Source organism: Papio anubis, chromosome 3 (assembly GCF_008728515.1).
Source record: "Papio anubis isolate 15944 chromosome 3, Panubis1.0, whole genome shotgun sequence".
Taxonomy (NCBI): Eukaryota; Metazoa; Chordata; class Mammalia; order Primates; family Cercopithecidae; genus Papio; species Papio anubis.
Genome location: NC_044978.1, coordinates 139,113,655 through 139,134,254, shown reverse-complemented (window position 1 = coordinate 139,134,254; position 20,600 = coordinate 139,113,655). Strand labels below are relative to the sequence as shown.

The 20,600-nt window shown below is 41.9% G+C and overlaps 2 protein-coding genes across 7 annotated transcripts in view; one reads left to right on the top strand and one right to left on the bottom strand.

Moving 5' to 3' along the window:
• The window catches only part of UNC5C (unc-5 netrin receptor C), a 381,402-nt gene extending 371,486 nt beyond the window's left edge, over positions 1–9,916 (top strand). For both annotated transcript variants that reach the window (XM_003898984.5, XM_009207211.4), the window contains 2 exons: positions 2,125–2,303; positions 3,060–9,916. In XM_003898984.5, coding sequence (XP_003899033.2) covers positions 2,125–2,303; positions 3,060–3,225 — 345 coding nt within the window. In that variant the 3' untranslated portion in view covers positions 3,226–9,916. The remainder of the gene's footprint in view (positions 1–2,124; positions 2,304–3,059) is intronic.
• Positions 9,917–15,026: 5,110 nt separating this feature from the next.
• BMPR1B (bone morphogenetic protein receptor type 1B) overlaps positions 15,027–20,600 on the bottom strand; it is a 247,028-nt gene continuing 241,454 nt past the window's right edge. For all 5 annotated transcript variants that reach the window (XM_021939087.2, XM_021939085.2, XM_021939084.2 and 2 more), the window contains one exon: positions 15,027–18,929. In XM_021939087.2, the coding sequence (XP_021794779.1) occupies positions 18,804–18,929 (126 nt within the window). In that variant the 3' untranslated portion in view covers positions 15,027–18,803. The remainder of the gene's footprint in view (positions 18,930–20,600) is intronic.

The following is a 20,600-nucleotide window of genomic DNA, read 5'->3' as shown; positions in this document are numbered from 1 at the left end:
TGAAAGAATTGGATCACATGTGGGCTTGAAAGATGAGTGCAAGGTTTTATTGAGTGGTGGAGGTGGTTCTCAGCAGGATGGGTGGGGAGTCAGGAGGGGAGACGGAGTAGGAAGGTGATCTTCCCCTAGAGTCAGGCCACCCAGCAGCCAGACTCTTCTCCCACTGCCCCCGCTGAACTCCCCTTAACATCCAGACATCCCTCCTCTTCTCTCTTTCTCTGCCATGTCGTTCCACTATCGCTGCCCTGCTGGTCTGTGTGCCTCCTCATCTCCTTACTTGCGGGTCTCATCTGGAGCTTGGGGTTTGGGGTTTATATGGGGGCAGGATAGGGGGCATGGTGGACCAAAAGGCAATGTTTTGGGCACGAAAACAGAAATGCCTGTCCTCATTTAGGGCTTCAGGTCTTCAGGCTTGAGGGTGGGGCCTTTGCTGGGAACCGCTGTCTTCTACTTAGTACTTCCCTGTCTCCTGTCCGTATCATCTTCACTTCCACACTCCACTCCATCTAAACCTCATTCTATGCCTAATAAAGGCATTGGTGCATTTAGTCCAGATGTCCCAAACATAAATCCATTGATAAACATGACACATGCCCTCAGATCACTTATGGTCACCTTTCGTTAAGCCCCATTCCCCTAGAGGTCAGGAGCCCTCTTTCCTCGTTGCCTTGGAAAGAACCCTGTGCCTGATGGGGGAAAGAGCTGTGGGTCAAGATCCTCATTCAGCACCTCCGACTCCCATCTGTTCATGCCACAGTCTTTTAAACCCTGGTATGTGCTGGAGCTAACACAAAAGAGCCAGTGGAATGCTTGGAGCCTCAGTTTGCCAAGCTTTGGGTTTTGAGGACAAATATCATGATCATAGCCAACACCACTGTGTATACCATGGCAAAAGAATTCAAATGCCCTCCACACCCCTGGATTGACCCTGTTCCATGGGATTGCATAAGCCTAGAAGTGAGTACTTGCTGCTGATCCCAGAACGTGGAACACACTGCTAGTCAACACTGGCACACAGGCAATTGCAACCCCACCGCCTGCAGTGCCAGCGCATTCACGGCTGGGGAGGCCACTGAAGCAGTGCAGGGCAGCATTTGGGGGGCTCTGGGTGATGGTGGTGTCGAGCCCCTGAGCTGAGTGCTCAGCAGGAACCAAACACTTCATGATGGCTGAAACTGGGTGTGGCCGGTTCATCCTCCGGCAACTAGTAAGGCACACCAACAAGTTACCTGCTTTAAAAAGAGAGAGATGGCATTTATAGTAGATTAAGTAGATTTTCTTTTATTGCTTTAATAGTTCCCAGGCAACATTTGCTTTTGCTTTTCCAACCAGCAGAAGTGATCAGAAAATGATTAGAATTTCTCCTGCAGATGAAATTCAGATTTTGCATTTGTGCTGTTTTATGAGCTGAGACTATCTTAAAAGCCAATTTATGGTTTTCTGTACTAAAATTAGATTTTTAAAAAATAAGGATATACAGCAATTGGAGGACGCCATTAACGACTTGCCTTAAGGCAATAATATAGTGTGTTTACCATTTTCTTTTTAAAAAAATTAGCCTTAAGTTGATATCATTTAGAGGAGAGCTGTGTTCCATTTCATTCAACAAAAGCAGAACTGAGAAATCTTCTGTGGAGTTTAGAGGGAGAACTACTGGGGCATTTGCCCAGGACATTCCCCTCAAGGTCAGGCTGTTTCCAGAAGCCTTGAATCTCAGATCTATTCATTCCCAAAGCACTGCCCTTTTGAACATTTTCCTCTCCTGAAATTTAAACCTTTAGAAGCTCTGATATTCCCTCTCTTCTCTCTCAGCCTGGAGAATCCCATTAGTAAAGCTGTTATCGAATCACACCAGAACTTTCCATCCAGCCCAGTCCTCACCAAACAGCCATAAATCTGCGGCTATGCAAAGTTAGCTCAAAATATATGTACCTCTTTCTCGGAGCCAGGTTACATCTAGTGAGGCACAACTTTCAGGCTAAGAAGCAGCCATTCTTCTGAAGAAGAATAACAGCACTCATTCTTTTCTTATCGCTCAAAGCAAGGCATTATGTTGATTGGTTCAATAGAGATTGCTTTTGTCTTCAGAAATAATGCTGTGTTGTTTCTGTCCCTGAACTACAGGAACCCACTGGCATCGATTTGCCGCTGCTGGATCCTGCAAACACCATCACCACGGTCACAGGGCCCAGTGCTTTCAGCATCCCTCTCCCTATCCGGCAGAAGCTCTGTAGCAGCCTGGATGCCCCCCAGACGAGAGGCCATGACTGGAGGATGCTGGCCCATAAGCTGAACCTGGACAGGTGGGTGTGGTCAGGCCCCAAGGCTAGCTTCTTTCTGTTAGTGCTCTCCAGGACCAATAACTATTAGACATAGGGTAGCATTCATTTTTTTTTCCCCATCCACACATCTATTTAGTTTTTCATTTTGCAAATATGTATTAAGCTCCATCCTTGTACCTTGCACTGCAGGCTTGCAAAGAGTGCTAAGAGACATTCTGAGCTTATTTGGCATTGGTAAGTATCAAGTTTCATGATCCACTTTGCAAAGCTGGTGGGCTAAATTCCCCAAATCATACAACCATTCACTACCGTAATTATTGCTCCTCCCCTGCAGTTGAGCGGGACCTAATGTTTGATGAATAATTAGCAAGCTAACACCGCCTCGAGATTAAGTTATCAAGAGACTTCTGGAGCCTCTACTTTGTGGAATGTCACCGTCACTACCAAACAAAACATGTGACATGACCTGTCAAAGAGTATCCAAGCCTGGACTAGAAAGAAAACATAAGTCTCTTGATTTCCTATTTAGAATATGACCCATAGACATCTCGTCTCTTAAATTATCTTACTCAGAGCTGAGGTTCACAAAGTTCAACATCACGTCTCCTGTCTGGGGCTGATCTAATTAAGCATGGGCTAGTTATTTAGGATGGCTCACTGTCAACCACAATGGGACCAGGATACTTAAAGACAAGTAGAGAGACACAAAAGTTTAGCTGAGGAAAAATAGATATGTAAGTCACACCGTTGAGCACATTTTCTCTTTCCCAATTACAGGTACTTGAATTACTTTGCCACCAAATCCAGCCCAACTGGCGTAATCCTGGATCTTTGGGAAGCACAGAACTTCCCAGATGGAAACCTGAGCATGCTGGCAGCTGTCTTGGAAGAAATGGGAAGACATGAAACAGTGGTGTCCTTAGCAGCAGAAGGGCAGTATTAACCACCATCCTGGAAGGGGAAATGAAGGACGAAAATGCACAGGGAGTCTGTGGCCGTCCAGGGGAATCACAGCGGAGGAGGAAATCCAGACGAGACCAATGCGCTTCACAGGCAAGACTGCAGCAGGAGCCAGAAGGAAAACAGATACAACTGCCAATGTACATGCCCACTTTACTCGGACATCATCACGGGAGTTAAGAAAAATTGTGTAAATTTGTACCTTGAATTTAGCTATCAACCTAATTTTCCTCTTAGTTGGGCTGTATGCTGTGTGGTACAGGATCTTACAGTTTCCTAGGAAACGCTTTTTATTGCTATCCAGATATATGGATAAACTTTCTTAACAAACCCAATTTCTACAAATGTTGTTTACATCAAATTGGACAGGGATGCAGACACTGTCCATGGCTCGTTCTATTTTTGTTCAAATCATTTGAAGTTGAAGCTGTGGACGGTTTGTTGTGTCTATTTCAGATTAGTAATTTACAGAGAGATCAGACTTTTGCTACAAATCGTGTGCATCAAGTGTCTCAGATAATCCTCCCATCAGTGTTCTGTTTCTAGAACTTGTAGAACCAGTGTTATTGTTTGTATCAGGGAAGTGGAGAATCTAAGTGTAAAAAAGAAATAACTAAGACTCCTATTCCTTGGAGGGACCTTCTGGTGCCCTTTGGGAATAAAACTGTAGCATTGCAGGGAAGACAGTGGTTCATGTTTAACCCCACAAACAAGCATTTTTTCACAACGTGTGTTTGTAATATGCAATATGAAGTGTTTTTTTTAAAAAAAGGTATTATTATTATTATTGATGAGTATTTACAGGTATTCTAGTAAAAGGATTTTTTTTTTAACTTCTATTTTTGTTAGTGGTACTGTTAGTATTTGGGTATTGACTAGACCTGCCCCACCTTTTCACCTATCAAGGTGGGTGTGGTCATCAGTTTAATTCAACATGCATAGCTTCCTTGACCTTTTACCTTTCTTTCCCTCATTCCGCCCCAGAAAGGTGATAAATGCTCACTGGCTTTGTCAGTCTGTTCCTTCAGCTTGCTCAGGCAGGGTCTTTCTCCTCTGAGTCTTATGAGATGTGTTCTCTATGAACTTCTCTTACTATTGCCATTGTGTGGCCCCACGTCGACTCCCTATGGTGCTCTACTTTAGAGGCAGTGTGGTTGGAGGAATGGACTCTGAACTGGAGATCAGGAAACCAGTTCTCATGTGAGTCTGTCACTGTCTCGTTGCGCCACCTTGAAAGTCATTTAACCACACTGGACCTCAGTGTCCTCACTAGAAAGTGAAGGGGTGGGATTAGATCATCTCCACATTCTGAAATGCTCAACTTCCACCATGATGCCTCCAGTCTCACTCATCTGTCTGAAGACCACAATGGACTCTGACCTAGATTATTCAAAATAATCAGCTGGTCTTTTGCCCAGGCTATGTTATGCCTTTCAAATAGTTCTGACATGGAAGATGATTATTCTAACCTGCATTATGTTTGTTTGGCTTGAGTCACTCTGCATCATTGCATTATGCTGTTCACTGAGAGATGACATCCCTTTATTACCATTTTCTTAGCCTCTCTTGGGACCCCCCTGCCCCCAGCCTTCCTGACTGGTTGCAAATTCTGTTTTACTATTGTCTTGGCATCTTGATATCTAGACCACTCCTACAAGTTTATCTGGCAGTAGGAACTTGGTGCATTTTTTCTACACCCCCAAACCCCACCCAACCCCACCCTGAATCTTTGCTGTCATAATAGTAGCATTTATAAAGGCTGTCTAGTTAGCTCTTTAAAAACTGTTGTCCTGCAAAATGTTAGTCAACACACTACTTTGTGGAAACTAACTATTATGTTTCCTTGGGACCATCACAAGGTCTTTAACACAAGGACTCAATTCATTCAGCAGGTGGGGATTAAAGAATCAAAGCCCAGTAGCAAAACCAAAACTGAACAAGCAGACATGTGTATGAATCAGAACCTTTAGAACATGACTGTGGTTTACTTTTAGGCTGGAGGCACACAAGTTGCTGAACAGATTTGAATGATACATGTTCTTCCATCTTTCCATGTTTCTGCTCCTATTTTGGTAGCATCTTGATATTGATGCCTCTGCCATCCTCATCCCTGAGGAACTGCTGATACCTTGCTATGGAGCCTCTTCTTTCATGCTTTTTATTCCTTATCTTCTGTTTTGGACATATATTCTATAAAACCTCTCTCAGCCCACCCCCGCATTAGGATTTCCATATTTAAAATATTTGTACACTGACTGGGGAAGGGAGAGATTGCACTAGTAAACAAGTTCAGTGGATAATGTTTGTAGCAATGAGTAAAACTGTATTCTAAATTAAAAATCAAATATATATACCCACAGTTATACACATACATTTTTTAAAAGGAGGAGGAGGAAAGAGAGCTGTTGTCCATTCCTACATTTTGAAATAAACTTCTCAAGATTACTCATCAATACCGGGGTTGTGGAATCATCTAGGGAACTCAAGAACTAGAATTATCTGAACTGAATGCTGAAACTTGTATGCCTAGTGAAAATGAGAGGGGAGCAGCTATGTAGCTATGAAGATGACTCAATTCCATAACTGTTACTAAAATCTTTGACTAAAAAGTCACCAACAACACAGAAATACTGAACACAAACAGGAACTGTTTTACTTAAAGTCATTGAGAACCCTTGGGGTTCACTTCAGATGCCTGTTTTTTGGTTCAACCTCCCACCAGCAGACAAAGGAAAAGCGACTGATTTCTTGTGTGTGGTACTCATCTGCCAGTCACAGAATTCTTAATGTTTCCTATCAAGTGAATGACAACTTCCATGCATACACTATTTATACCAAATAATTTTCACTACAAATTCTGATTTCCTTCTCCTTTGGAGTAAAGTAATAGCTGTTAGATTGCTTTCAAACTTAGAAGGTCCAGCTATAACAGTCATTTCATAGGAAGCCACTTCATCAACTATTCTGATAGGTCCTGCTTCTTTCTACACCGCTGGAGAGGCAAGTTTGGCTGGCTTCATTTGGATAGAAAAAACTATCATTTGTGCATGCTGCCATCTAGTGGTGTGCAACACAATCTAACCTGAGTTTAATATTCACTAGAATGTGTTTGACAAAGGGAATGAAAAGCTGTAGAGTTCAAGGACCTTTATGACAAACAGATGTGGGAACATTTTCACTTCAAATTTACAATTTTCTTATTCTCACTTGTTTTTCATTTGCATCACCCATCTCAAAATTAGGTCATTGTGAGCCTAGTACATCAACTCATTCATACACAACACATCTTAAGTTGCTTCTTGTAACAGAACTATGTAAAATCTATATAAAACAGTCTTTGCAGAGTTGTCATTGTTATCATTTATGGTTTTCATTGGGATTTGTATACTTTAAATCTCCTTAATGTTTATCTTTGGAAATGTAAGAAGTATCTGCTTAGAAAGAAATAAGTCTTATATATGCAAATGGAATACTATGTCTGGGGAAGAGAAAATTGGGGTTGTTAATCAAAGGGAAGAAAGCAGTTTCTTTTCTCCTGAATTTGAGAATCCAAAGGCAGAGGTTCCATCCTGTTTTTATTTTCTTCTTATCACACTCATTCAAGTTTCCTTAATGTATCTGGAAGGAATAGAAAAGTTGGATTCAGAATTGACAGCTGGCATGCTGATGACATACCTGTGTAACACCAAGGTACAGCTAACAGCTGTTTCACAAACGGCATCTTCCAAATGAACAGTCGTCAGCTGTGCTGTGCAGAAAACCCCCATCCTGCTGTGAGCAAGTTAGGCTCTTCAAAAACTGGACAACTTTTTGGGTGAGGTGTTCAATATCAAACTGCATCATCAGCCATTTTCATATATACTATTTTAGAGATTTAAATCTCTCAACTATCAAAAAGTAGAGCAATTTTTAGGAGAAAAAAATCATGGGGACTGAGTTCAGGACACTCTGAAATTGTGCGACCAGTGATTTTTTTTAAGGTATTTTTTCCTACAAGTAAGATATCCTAAAAGTCAATGTTTTGAGGGTGGAATCAAGACTTTTCACTTCTCCTGGAGAAGAGCAACAAGGCTCTTGTCTCATGTGTCCTTCTGTGTGTCTCTGTCAGCATCACAGCAGCTGTGCTCTTGGTCTGCTTACTCCTCTGTAATCCACAGATGCAGAATGGAGTTAATAAGGTGATCACCATCTCCCCAGAATTCACAGGTCTCTGCCTCTATAAGGTCTGCCCCTATGGGGCCAGGAAAATATAAACCTATATAAGGACCTGCAAGAGAGCGTAAAGAAGGTAGAAAAGGTTTACTTGTTGGGTTTTCAAGCCTTCAAGTTGAATGAGTCTTAGCTTTTGCTTGGCAGTTGTTCTGGACAAGTCATCAGTTTCATATGGAGAACTCAGTGCAAGCCCAAGGCTAACAAACGGGAGGGGGCCCATGGAAACACAGCTGAAATGAAATGGGGCTTCATCCATCTTCTTTGAGAATGGAGGAGCTTTTGTGAAGCAGAACATCATTGCTCAAGATAATGGTTGATGAGCATTAGATTTTATAGATCTAATAAGGAAAATATTTTATTATCTCAAGTTAGCAAAACTTTTTTTATCTTTCGAGTGCCTCATAGGAGCAACTATTACTCTTTGGTTTTTATTTTTCTTTTTGTATTATTTTTATATATTCTTTAATCTTGCTGAGCTAATGTTGACTGAAATCTTTAGAACTTTGCCTCTGTGCAATGAAGTAATGTTTCTCTACCCTAAGAGATCTATTTGTATAATCTCTGGCAGTAATGATCACTTTGGAAGATTTCCTTTGCATCTCTAATTATTTCTTTTTAATGGAATAAGGCATAAGGGGGAATAAATATATTGTAACCAATGTTATGTAAACCCATATCCATACAGGCCAAGGAAGCCAAATGAAGTCATTAATATTTCCAGAATTCTAGTGTGAAAAACCTATTATTTTCAAAAGGTGGGGAGATGACTTTGTGTAGCACTGGGTGGGTTTTCTCTGAAGACTAAGTCTAGCAATGAGCTTCCAGATCCTTTAGTTTTATCAGCCTTGTGCTTACACCATTTTCATAAATGCTACTTTAATAGCCTGTCTTCATAAGAGTTCATGGTTCCTAGGTTTTCCTGTCACCTCATTGTATTGATCTGTGGTAGGATATTAACGGGCTCATTCAACAAATGTAATGTGTGCCTCAGACCTATTTAGCATGGTTAGGGGGCATCAGCAGGACAAACCAAGTGGTACTCTGCAAGTGTACTGGCACACCAAGCCCAGCAATTATTAGCAGCTTTTCATGAGCCTGCTGTCTACTCAGACACTTGCCTACTGAAGGGACCTGTCCAGTGATCTTCTGGAATCACAGGTTTGGAATCTCTGCAGAATATCGTGAGAGTTGTGGCCCAACTAGCTTCTAAGTAGAAACAAGGAAGCTGCCCTGAAATATCGTCAGCTGCCCACCTACCATAGTGTTTGCTACTGAATACCAGCCTTTTAACATACCATTTCAGATCTGTCCTTCAACAAAAATATAAATTGCAAATCATATAATTTAAGGGTCTCCTACAAATATGCCTAAGTCGTGTGTCATTTTTAAGTTCCAAAGGCCTACTGGACTAAGTACTATGAGACCAGCTGTAGAAGCTGATGGCACTGACCCGGGGTGGAATAACCCTCAGTACTGGTGTTTAGAAGATGAACTGTAGGCAGGTTTTGCTGATCAACAGCCTAAGGATGGATGCGCTCTCTTTTGGCCTCTGATTCTGAGCACATGGAGGCAGCATCAGAGAATCGGGACCTGAGCTATATAGGTTCTCAGTGTGAAACCTGTTTAGAGTGACATATAAGAGCAAGAAATCTATAGCTGGTGTAAAATACCTTTGCCTTCTTTTCTATTCTGAAAGTAATGAATGGCATCTGTACATGTAGGGGTAAAAACTCAAGGTGTCTACTCCTCTGGGCCATGGACAAAAAAAAGTACAGCAGTCAGAACACGTGGGAACAAGTGATTTGCATTCTCTTCTTCATGCTTTCCTAGACCTGCTACTGGTAGTGCAGCCCTCACCCTCCAGACATAATGCATTGAGCCCAGTTTCAGGGAACATCACTGTGTGCATGTGATGTCACGGTGTTATATGTGTTGAGTTTAATGTTGAGCTGAAGCAAGTTGGTGACCTTCCTCTTTGCGCTTTGTAAAGAAGACACCAATGTTTGTCAGAGAAAATTCCCCAGCAGTCATGTTGAAGAGGCAGTGTCATCCACCTGCTGTCCCCTTTGGAACAGTTCAACTGCAGAAAGGTCGGATTGAGGTTTTGTGCTTTGTCGTTTTTCTTTTTTAAACAAAACATGACAACCTTGGCTTTTCTGATATGGAACACTTTTGTTGTTGTGGAGTTCCCTCTTGCTGTATCTTCTATGCAATTCCTTTTCTAAAAAATCCCCGGCGGAGGCAGAGTGCCCTCCGGACATCTGTCCGGCGCCTTGCTGAGTGGTGGAGGTGAGGGATACCAGCTCCGGGTGTGCCTCTTTTCTCTCCCTGGCTGCCAATCCCGATTTCTCCTGCAGTCCCCTTCGTTTGTAAATTGCCTGCATTTATTCTGTCAGCCAACATGTACAAAATGTAAGAAAGAATTTTTAAACAGGTAATAAATTATATTTATAAGCAACAAAGTGCTGCCTCCTTCACTTCATAAGAAGGTTCTCCTGCGTGTTCAGAGTCGCCACGTGTTTCTTTAGTGGGACAGAAAGGCTTTGGGTCCTGCGTGGATGGTGATCACCACCTCCTGCAGGCACAGGATGAGGTTCTAGAATGTTGCTACTAAAAAATCAGCTCCACACTGGAATCACCCGAGGGGCCTTAAGAACTAATGCCAGGGTCACACCTCCAGAGATTCTGATGGAAGTGGTCTAGGGGTCCTGGCGTTAAAAACTCCCGGGTGGTACTAATGAGCAGTTAAGGGTGAGAACCAATGTCTAGAACTTCTGCAGAATTCCCTGGGGCTGGAGCTTCTAAATAGAGTGTCAAGCCCTGCCCCCAGAGATCCGATTTTAAATGAAGTTTGCAAACAACTATACTAATAGGTAGGAAATGAAAGGTGAGCAACTACCAGCAGAGGAGCTCAGCTTGGTACAGGACTGCTGGCCACTGCCTTAGGGCGAGCAAGCTAAGGGCTCCAGCTGTGAAGTGGGAAGCAGCTGTGAGGTTGAGGACTAGAAGCAAAGGCAGCCCTGTCCTCTATGAGAGAATGACCTGGAGACGCTTCCTTAGATGGACTGCCACCTGCCCCCACCCCTCCCCTCAGCCTCGGTGGCAGAAGGGTGTAAGCCATTGCCCAGCACTGAGAAACTGGTCCATGCCATGGACTAGAAGAAAATGACATAAAACAATCGATGCTGGGATCACGAATTCAAATGTTTCTTCAAGGCTAAGGAAGTAATGGAAATACATAAACTGGAACCTGGGTAAAAATCAAAGGGAGAAATAAGGGCTGCAGCTGAGCTAGAGAATTCAAATTCCATATAAAAGAATGAAAATACAATGAAAACAATAAAACACTAACAAAAACTGTCCTTTACATAGAAAACCCATGGTGGCAAAGGCTCAGCCCTGTTACCAGACCGCTAATCCCTGATTAGAAACTTTGGTAGCTGAGATTCCTGCTGAGAAGGCCTTACCTAGGATGGCATGCATGCATTTTCAAAGACTATTCACTGAGGGCCCAACCTAAGCCCCTGTCTTTGAGTGGAGGTCCCTGGAGAGTTCTGAAGTTTGGCCTCCCTCTGTTCCCGTCTCTCAGTACCAGCATACGGATGCCAAGCAAAGAACCTTCAGCAGTCCCAGAGATTCCCACAGCTAAGCTCAGATCAGAACCTAAGGCAGAAATTAGGAATCACTTTGCAGAGACAAAACTTCTGAGAGCGTGGTCATCTGTACCTTGCTGCTGTGACCAGATAGAGACAACAAGCTTGCAACTTACAAAATGACCAATGCCAAGAAAATAACCTTTTTTCCTCAGCTGAGATTTACTGTCAGTATGCCTGTGAGTTCTGTGAAAAATTTAACTTGAGCCCATGACACACAGAAGTGGGGTGCACAGAAGGTGGGAAAGATGTACCAATAGCAAATCTCAGCTGGTTTTAATCGTTGCTAATTGTAGATCCTGCTAAACTAATGGCAGGAAGAAAAAGCAGCACTGGTTGGGCACAGTGGCTCACGCCTGTAATCCCAGGACTTTGGAAGGCTAAGATGGGGAGATCACTTGAGTCCTGGAGTTTGGGACCAGCCTAGGAAACAGAGCGAGGCCTCGTCTCTACTAAACATAAAATTAGTCAGCCATGGTGGTGCATGACTGTAGTCCCAGCTACTTGGGAGGCTGAGATGGGAAAGTCACTTGAGCTCAGGAGATTGAGACTGCAGTGAGCTATGATCATGCCACTGCACTCCAGCCTGGGCAAGACAGAGTGAGGCTTTATCAGAAAAAAAAAAAAAAGAAGGAAAGAAAGAAAAAGAATGAATGAAAAAGAAAGAATGAGAGAAGCGGAGAGAGGGGAGGGAGGGGAAGGGAGAGGAGCCGAGGGAGGGGAAAGGAAGGGGAAGGGGAAGGGAAAAAAGAGAGAAAGAAAAGAGAGGGAAGGGAGGGGAGGGGAGGGGAGGAAAAAGGGAGAAAGGAAGGAAAGAAAAGAAGAAGGAAAGGAGAAAGAGCAGTATTTGTGAGCACCTAAACTGTACCTTGGCATGGACCTTCACACACTTCAGATACTCATCTTATTGACTCCTCACAAGAGCCTGAAGAGGTGGGAATTTATAGGTGGGAAGATTGGGCTCAGATTATGTGCTTCCAAAGAATGAAAAAGTGGAAAATGGTGGAATTTAAGCAGATCAGTCTGAATCCCAGTGCCAGGATGCACTCTTTAGACATAAGTGCAGCTGGCTAACCACTGCCAATCTCACCCAAACTCTTCATTCTCTCTGTGTCAGATGCAAACCTTCCTGCACTCTCCACTCCCCGGATGATTTTGGGCTTCCATGGTCCTGATCCAATCTCCAGTGGATCCCCTCAAAACCAAACTTCTCACTCTGCCCTCCAGGGTCCACAATGCTTGCAACAACAGCCCTAACATGTTCCCTCCCCTTTTGCAGAGGTGACAATTCAGGGGCAGCAGCAATAGCCTCATCCTTCCACACTTCAAACACTCCACAGCTGGGAGGGGGTGAGGTCTTTCTCATACAGCGCTGATTCCAGATCATTGCATTAAAACCCAACGCTTGAGGTCCACTCCAGACCGTTTGCCTGGGTGTCAGCAGCAGAGGCTGCAGAAGATAGAATGTTTCTGAACAGCGAGTGTACCTGTCTGATTCTTGCTTTGGAAGCTTCCTCTCAGGGGTGTACTCCACCCTGTGAGGTGTGGGGTGTCAGACTGCCCCTAGTGGGGGATGTCTCCCAGTTAGGCTACTCAGGGGTCAGGGACCCACTTGAGCAGGGAGTCTGTCCCTTCTCAGATCTCAACCTCCATGTTGGGAGATCCACTGCTCTCTTCAAAGCTGTCAGAGTCGTTTGCGTCTGCAGAGGTTTCTGCTGCGTTTGTTATTGTTTACTGTGCCCTGTCCCCAGAGGTGGAGTCTACAGAGACAGGCAGGTTTCCTTGAGCTGCTGTGAGCTCCACCCAGTTCGAGCTTCCCAGCAGCTTTGTTTACCTACTTAAGTCTCAGCAATGGCAGGCGCCCCTCCCCCAGCCTCGCTGCTGCCTTGCCCGTAGATCACAGACTGCTGTGCTAGCAATGAGGGAGGTTCCGTGGGTGTGGGACCCTCCCGGCCAGGTGTGGGATACGATCTCCTGGTGTGCCTGTTTGCTTAAAGTGCAGTATTGGGGTGGGAGTTACCCGATTTTCCAGGTGTTGTGTGTCTCAGTTCCCTTGGCTAGGAAAAGGGATTCCCTTCCCCCTTGCGCTTCCCAGGTGAGGCAATGCCTCGCCCTGCTTCAGCTCTCGCTGGTCGGGCTGCAGCAGCTGACCAGCACCAATTGTCCGGCACTCCCCAGTGAGATGAACCCCGTACCTCAGTTGAAAATGCAGAAATCACCGGTCTTCTGTGTCGCTCGCGCTGGGAGTTGGAGACTGGAGCGGTTCCTATGGAATCAACCCAAATGTCCATCAGTGACAGACTGGATTAAGAAAATGTGGCACATATACACCATGGAATACTATGCAGCCATAAAAAAGGATGAGTTTGTGTCCTTTGTAGGGACATGGATGCAGCTGGAAACCATCATTCTTAGCAAACTATCACAAGAACAGAAAACCAAACACCGCATGTTCTCACTCATAGGTGGGAACTGAACAATGAGATCACTTGGACTCAGGAAGGGGAACATCACACACCGGGGCCTATCATGGGGAGGGGGGAGGGGGGAGGGATTGCATTGGGAGTTATACCTGATGTAAATGACGAGTTGATGGGTGCAGCACACCAACATGGCACAAGTATACATATGTAACAAACCTGCACGTTATGCACATGTACCCTACAACTTAAAGTATAATAATAATAAATAAATTATAAAAAAAAAAAAAAAAAAAAAAACAAAGAAAGCCCAATGCTTGGCAAGTCAGGCCTCCTGGCTCAGCTGGCCAGCCCCTCTCTCTGCCTCTCACTGACTACGCCCCTCCCCATTCTGTGGCACTGGAGAATTTTGCCTCACAACCTTCCTCTCCCAAGACTGCCACCTTCAAAATCCACGAAGACAACAAATCTAAAGGCCAGGTTTTGGGTTCCTCTTTCATCACCAACGTTGCCCACGAACTGGATTCACCCACTCCTGCGATCACACCCTCAGCTGCTCTCCCTTCAAAATCTGACCACAGCCCCTCCCTCAGTTCAGTAACTGCGGAGATACCACCTCCACCCCATCAGGATTCCCTGTCCTGGGACCTGGGTTTTTTTGTTTTGTTTTGTTTTTTTGCGGTGGCGGGGGTGGGGGTCTGTTAGCTCCTCTAATTAATTCCTTACCCCCTCTGGCCCACCAGCCCCTTGATAATAATAATTCTTACTTTCCATGACCTGTTGCTGCATTTGCATGATAAACCAGTACCCTGAATGAATCCTACCACTGCTGTCTCTATACCTGTATTTGGGTTGCTGACAGATAAAATCATAAATCACAAGAAAAGTGGCACTATGAATTTCTGTGAATACTATAGCTGAGCACTCACCACATGCTTGGTGCATGGATTATGTCATTTCATCTTCAGAACAACTCCAGATAGTGGATATTAACATCATTCTCATCTTCAAGGGGAAGAAACTGAGTCTTTGAGAGGTCAAAATGTGCCCAGTCACACAACTGAGGGAGTGAGGGAAGCTGGATTCACACCAATAGGCTGCCTGGCAGTCCCGAGTCTACGCTTGGCTGCTGTGCCACAGTCAGCTTCATGAAGCCTAACTTGGCCCTCAGAGTTGCCCATAACCATCTGGCTCTTTCCCCAGCAAGCTGTAATTTTCCAGTGCAATTTTAAACCTTCTTCCCTTCTCTCAAACCACTGACTTCCCTGCCTTTCCCCTCACTCTCAGCAGATGACTGTTTCCTTCACAAAGAAAGTAGAAGCCATCAGACCGTTTCTCTTGTCCTCCTGTCGTGAAATGTGAAAAACTTACCTGCATCTGCCTCCTTCATTGTGCCTTCCCACCTGTTACAATGTGATATTTTCAAAGACAATAAATAAATAAATAAATAAATAAATAAATAAATAAATAAGCAAGCAAGCACGACTATAACATAACAGTCATGTTTTTTTTCCAACGGGAGAATGAAGCCATTTTATTTAGGGGAATGTTAAAACAAAGCCATATACAATCTGTAACAAATACAATACAATTGTTTGTTCCCTAGTCCTGAATAATTACAGTATATACAAAATCTGTAAGGCACTGGTTCCCCCAAAAGAACAAATGAGTCTTCTTGTGAAACGGACAACGAAACCCCTATATTGTCAACTTTTCTCTAAAAAATATGGCATTTTTTCTGTTTTGTTTTACAAGAGGAATCATAATTGCTGAATTAAGTCACTTCTGATGTCATTTCTTTCATTTCCACTGCTATGTGTCTGGGTTTTCTAAGGCAATATAACTACTAAACATGTTCAAGTTTAAAAAACTGTATTTCTCTCAGTGCCGTTCCACCCACAAACAAAGAAGAATCAGATCAGACCAACAACATAACACTTCTAATGAATATGCATGACTCTAGGAACACGAAATTCAGTCATTATTAGGTACTTGCTATACTTGACTACACACCAATTGAAATGTGTCAAAGAATTCCCTGTAAATAAAATCTCAGCATGTTTTCTAAGAAGCTTTCTGTTTGGGGAATTCAAAAATGGTCACTAATGACTTTTGAGCAGTGCTTTCCAGGAGGTCAAAGGCCTGTTTCCTCATACATAATGTTCATAGCACTCTTTTTGTGATTTAACAATCTACATACTTTTATAAATAAATATTATGTTTCATTTAGTACTTTATCATCCATAATATCTTACTCTCTAATCCACATAATGGAGTTGTGCCAGACTCCAAACTGAACATAATATTTATATATACATATATATTTATATATATATACACATACATAAACTATAAACCTGAATATCTTAGCATACAAAACTTATCTAACAACTAATAATTTAGGATTCCTTTGAGAGGGAGGGGTTAGAAGAAACTCTTAGTCTTTGAAATATCCTGACAGTAAGCAACAAATGACATTATTAATTTCTGTGTTCTCATTTATTCAAGTGAAAAATAAAATAAAATTCACTTCTGAGCTGCTAGAAATTTTGAAATCATAAAGGATTATTGGGAAATGAGTAGATAGTCTTTAAGAACAATTTAGTGTTATCTAAGTAAGGTGGATTTTGGTAAGACACAGAGAAAAATCTATGCATAAATAAATTCTTGTTTCATTGAGCGACCATAATTGCTAGGTGGGTCTTTTTAAGTATCTCAGGAATGTTTTTAAAATATTAATAGTGAATAAATGAGATTGAAGATTAGAAAATAAGCTACCAATCTTTTCCAAAGCAACCAAATATAGTAAGGAAGAAGTTTGAAGACTATTTTAATTTCCTCCCATCCTTCATTGGCACCAACACCTCCCTAGAAATCTAGCTTAATTTCAAATCATCACCTCCTCACAAAATATTCTGATTTGAAGTTATCCACGTTCAAGTATCTACCAAAAAGAAAACACAATTTTATCTACAAGGTAAGCCCAACCTCACTTAAATTTAGGAAAAATCCAAGAAACAAAAACATGTCCCACTTAACTGGCGTAAATGTTTACCTGTTGTTTTGTAGATGATCTGTTTAGAGGCACTGAAGTTTCTCTCCAAGGCTCAGATTATTAGTCACACTTAGTTCTAACCATATATTCCTTCTAGGCTATCCCTAAGAATATAACTGACACAAGAGAAAGGAATCTTTACATTATTATTGATTATTTTTAATATCAATAAAAGCAGCATTCTGATTACAGTTCTACTTGGAACCAACTGTTTTCACTCTGTGAAAACGCAATTTTTTTTTTTTTTTTTTCAAATTCAAGGATTATGAAATTCTTCTGTCTTAGTTACAAACAAAATGCGGCTATGAAGCACTGGGAAGTAAGTGCAAAATATAGAAAGAATCCTCATGATTCTCCCAAACTGTAAGCACAGCTCACAAACTATCATTGCTTTAGAATGTTTTCTGGATGAACAAGTTACCAGCTGCAAACCGACTTCAGAAGTGAGGAAAATGTTTTCTCATGTTTCACTTAGCTGTCAAATTTTCAAAAATCCTCCATCCTTCAATCACCCAGTGGGGAAAATGTGTTATAAAACACTGCCCCCTGGAGTATTCTGGGAGGAATGTCTTAAAAAAAAAAAAAAAGGACAAGGAGAAAGTACTTTCAAATTCTTTACTACCACTAACCACTACAGAATTTCAAAGAAGCAAAAGAAAACCACAGAAAGGAAAAGTATGTGATTAAAGTGTACGACTTTAAACTTTATTATATTCATGTTGCTAAAGAATATTTGCCTTCTCGATGATTTTGTTCATGTTGTTCCAAAGTTAAAACCCTGTAGAACTAAGTAGGTGAAGAGATATTTTGTATAAGTGCCACAGAAGAGAAAATATAATAAATTAAATAGTGAATTGAACATCACTAGAATAAAATAAAATGAGTAGGCATTCCTAAGATGTGAAATGATCACTTAAGATATACATGTTCCATCCATATTGATTTTAGAACAATAAAACACAGCAGCCCATAATATTGTGTGGCCTCCACTAACTCTCCTCTGCTGTCCCATCTAGAGGTTATGTTTCCCTATTTTTAAAATAAAATGTAGTTAAATTAGCCTGATGGATGTTTCCTCTCTATTCCTTATCTCAGATGCATACAAAATTGACAGACAACAAAAAGACATCATCTTTATCTCTACAAAATAAGGTACGCACACTTTTTTCTTTGTGCTTCTGAGATTGGCTCCCTTGCATATATAAGATACAAGCCATCTGCACCATCACTCTCCCTCGTTCCCTATCTTTGTTGACATATTCCTCTTACAACACAAGAGCAAATTACCTCTATTTTAAAGCACCCCGTCTTCAACACAGCTCATGACAATTTTATTTAATATTGATCCTTTGATTGAGAGATCAAAAGCATGTACAGGTCAATCCTCTGCACATTAAAAAACAAAACAAAACAAAAGCTTTCTTTGTGTTTAACGAGAAGGACTTTACCATGACAGAGACGCCTAACACAATCAGAAACAGAAGTGGTTCTGAAGAACACCTATCAACAATTACTTCTATTAGAATCACATAAACCTTCATTTGTTCCATATTGCCTGACGCTGCAAAAGGCCACCTGCAGGAATTCCAAATGTGGTCCTAGACAGGTGGTGTCTGTACCCAGTGCATTCACATTACCGTAGCGGCCCCAAATGCAGGGATGGCCAAAGTGGTCTGAGGAGGCTAAGGTGGGGTGGGGAGTATGTTTAAGATGAATTCTGTTCTATGTCCTCCAACTTAGACTGTCTTTTGGTTCACAGAGTGCAACAATATTTTACCAATGGAAAGACATGTATTTTAATTTACCTTCCAGCAGAGCTCCTGGGAAGAACTTTTGTTGTTATTATTTAAACTATAATTCTATAACCCTTAAACCATCCACATTATCTGTTTTATTTTGGCAAAATGAAAGCATCTTAAAAAAAAAAAAAAAGGCAATCCCAAAATACAGGGCTTTCTCAGAAAGCAACATGCATCATATCTTGAACAAGTTACCCAAGCGGTTTCTCCCTCCTACAAACAGACATAGATCAATCTCTGCTTCTGGGAGCTTCTCTGTCTTTGTCCAGGTCGCTCCCTGCGAGGTAAGGTCTGAACCCACTGGGAAGCAGGACGATGTTCAAGGCTTGTACTGTGGATGCTTATAGGACGTCTTTTGCTCTGCCCCCAAACAGAAGAGTACCTGTTGGCTTTCTGCAGAGATGCTTACTTTTCCTGTCGTATCAGAGTTTAATGTCCTGGGACTCTGACATTTTGGCAAGTGTTTTCTTAACACGCAGGGCTGTCAGCCTTGATGCAGGATTGTGAGCCCAGCATTCTGTCATGAGTTTCCCCATCTGCCTTAGACACTGAGGAAGAGAAATGTTAGAAAAATGTATCATCTGCAATGCTGGCACCTGATATAATGTAGCTTTTTAGCTTTAGGTTCATTAAGTTTGAATATATTTTTAAAAGGTACCCTTAAAACCATGTAGGAATGAAATTCTGTAGGTTTTTTTCATGCAAAATTATATATGACTAAAACAGATGTTCATGTCTTCTTTGTGACAGAAGCAAGCAGGTGGTTCTGCTGACTGTAGAAGGGTGTCTTTGAAGTTAGTGTTAAGCAAACATAAACATACCCAGGGAGTTTGTATTCCACTCAGTACTCCCAGATTGTTTACAACACTTGATAAGTTTAAATCTTTTATCTAATTCCATACTATGCAAACACAGTTATTCCTAAATCATAGCTGTCTGCTGCAGTAATAGCATCACACTGCACCATTTAACAAGATTAATGACCTGTGCACAGTATCACTAACACTTTCTCCTGTGGTACATCAATTATTGGTCTTCCTATTGAAAAGTACAATTTCACTTCATAAGAAATCCTCAGTGAAGAGATTTCAAGTAACACCAAAAGCCGACAATAACAGAGCTCCAGCATCTCATAAAGCTTTCTGCACAGCTTGCTGGAAAACATATATTATTATATAGCATTTTAGTAACCAGACACAAAACCAATGAGCCAAAGGTGTTTTTGTTGTTGTTGTTGTTGTTGTTGTTATGTTTGTTTGTTTTGAGACAGGGTCTTGGTCTGTCAAGTGCAGTGGCATGATTCTGGCTCACTGCAACCTCCGCCTTCTGGGTTCAAGCAATTCTTGTGCATCAATCTCCCGAGTAGGTGGGAATACAGGCGTGAACCACAACACTAGGCTATTGTTTGCATTTTTTAATAGAGATGGGTTTTCGCTATATTGGCCAGGCTGGTCTTGAACTTCTGGACTCAAGTGATCCACCCGCCTCAGCCTGCCAAAGTGCTAGGATTACAGATGTGAGCCACCGTGCCCGGCCCAGAGATTACTTTTAAATGGCTTTTACACTTAAGAAATAGTGCTCTGTCCCTCCTTTGCAGTGCTTTGGTAGATGTTTGATAAGAGCCTGTTTTTTTGTTTTTGTTTTTGTTTTTCCAGCGGTGCTTCAAACTCATCTTGAATATTCCAGTCTGCCAGAGAACTCTAGAACACAGTGAGTTTGAAGGCTGGGAGGGTGGAAGGAGAGGAATGTGGAACAGGAGGAAGAGTCAGGAAAGGCAAGACTCATTTCCTCCTTCCTAGCAGCTCCTTTCCAGACCTATGTAGGTTTCACCACCACATCCTTAGAGCCAAGCTGAAGGTGGATTTGTTCAAATCACATCTCATCATCCTTATTAACAAAGATACCCAGTACAGTCAGGCATCTTAACTAGGTCAACTTGTATCACTTTAACATGCTTACTTTTTTCTCTAATCAAAATGGGAGAACGCTGTACATGGGTTTGTTACAGAGAAAAATCATGATGCTTTAAAAACACACACAGAGAAATAATAGGTTTTATGCAAATGTCAAGACATTATAAATAAGGAAAATAGTGTTGTTATGCAGGCTAAACACTGACCAGCCCACTCAATATATTCTGGAACTGGCAAAATAAAATTGGAAAAGTAGAACAAGTAATTTAATAAACTACACTTATCTTCATATAAATCACTGCAAAA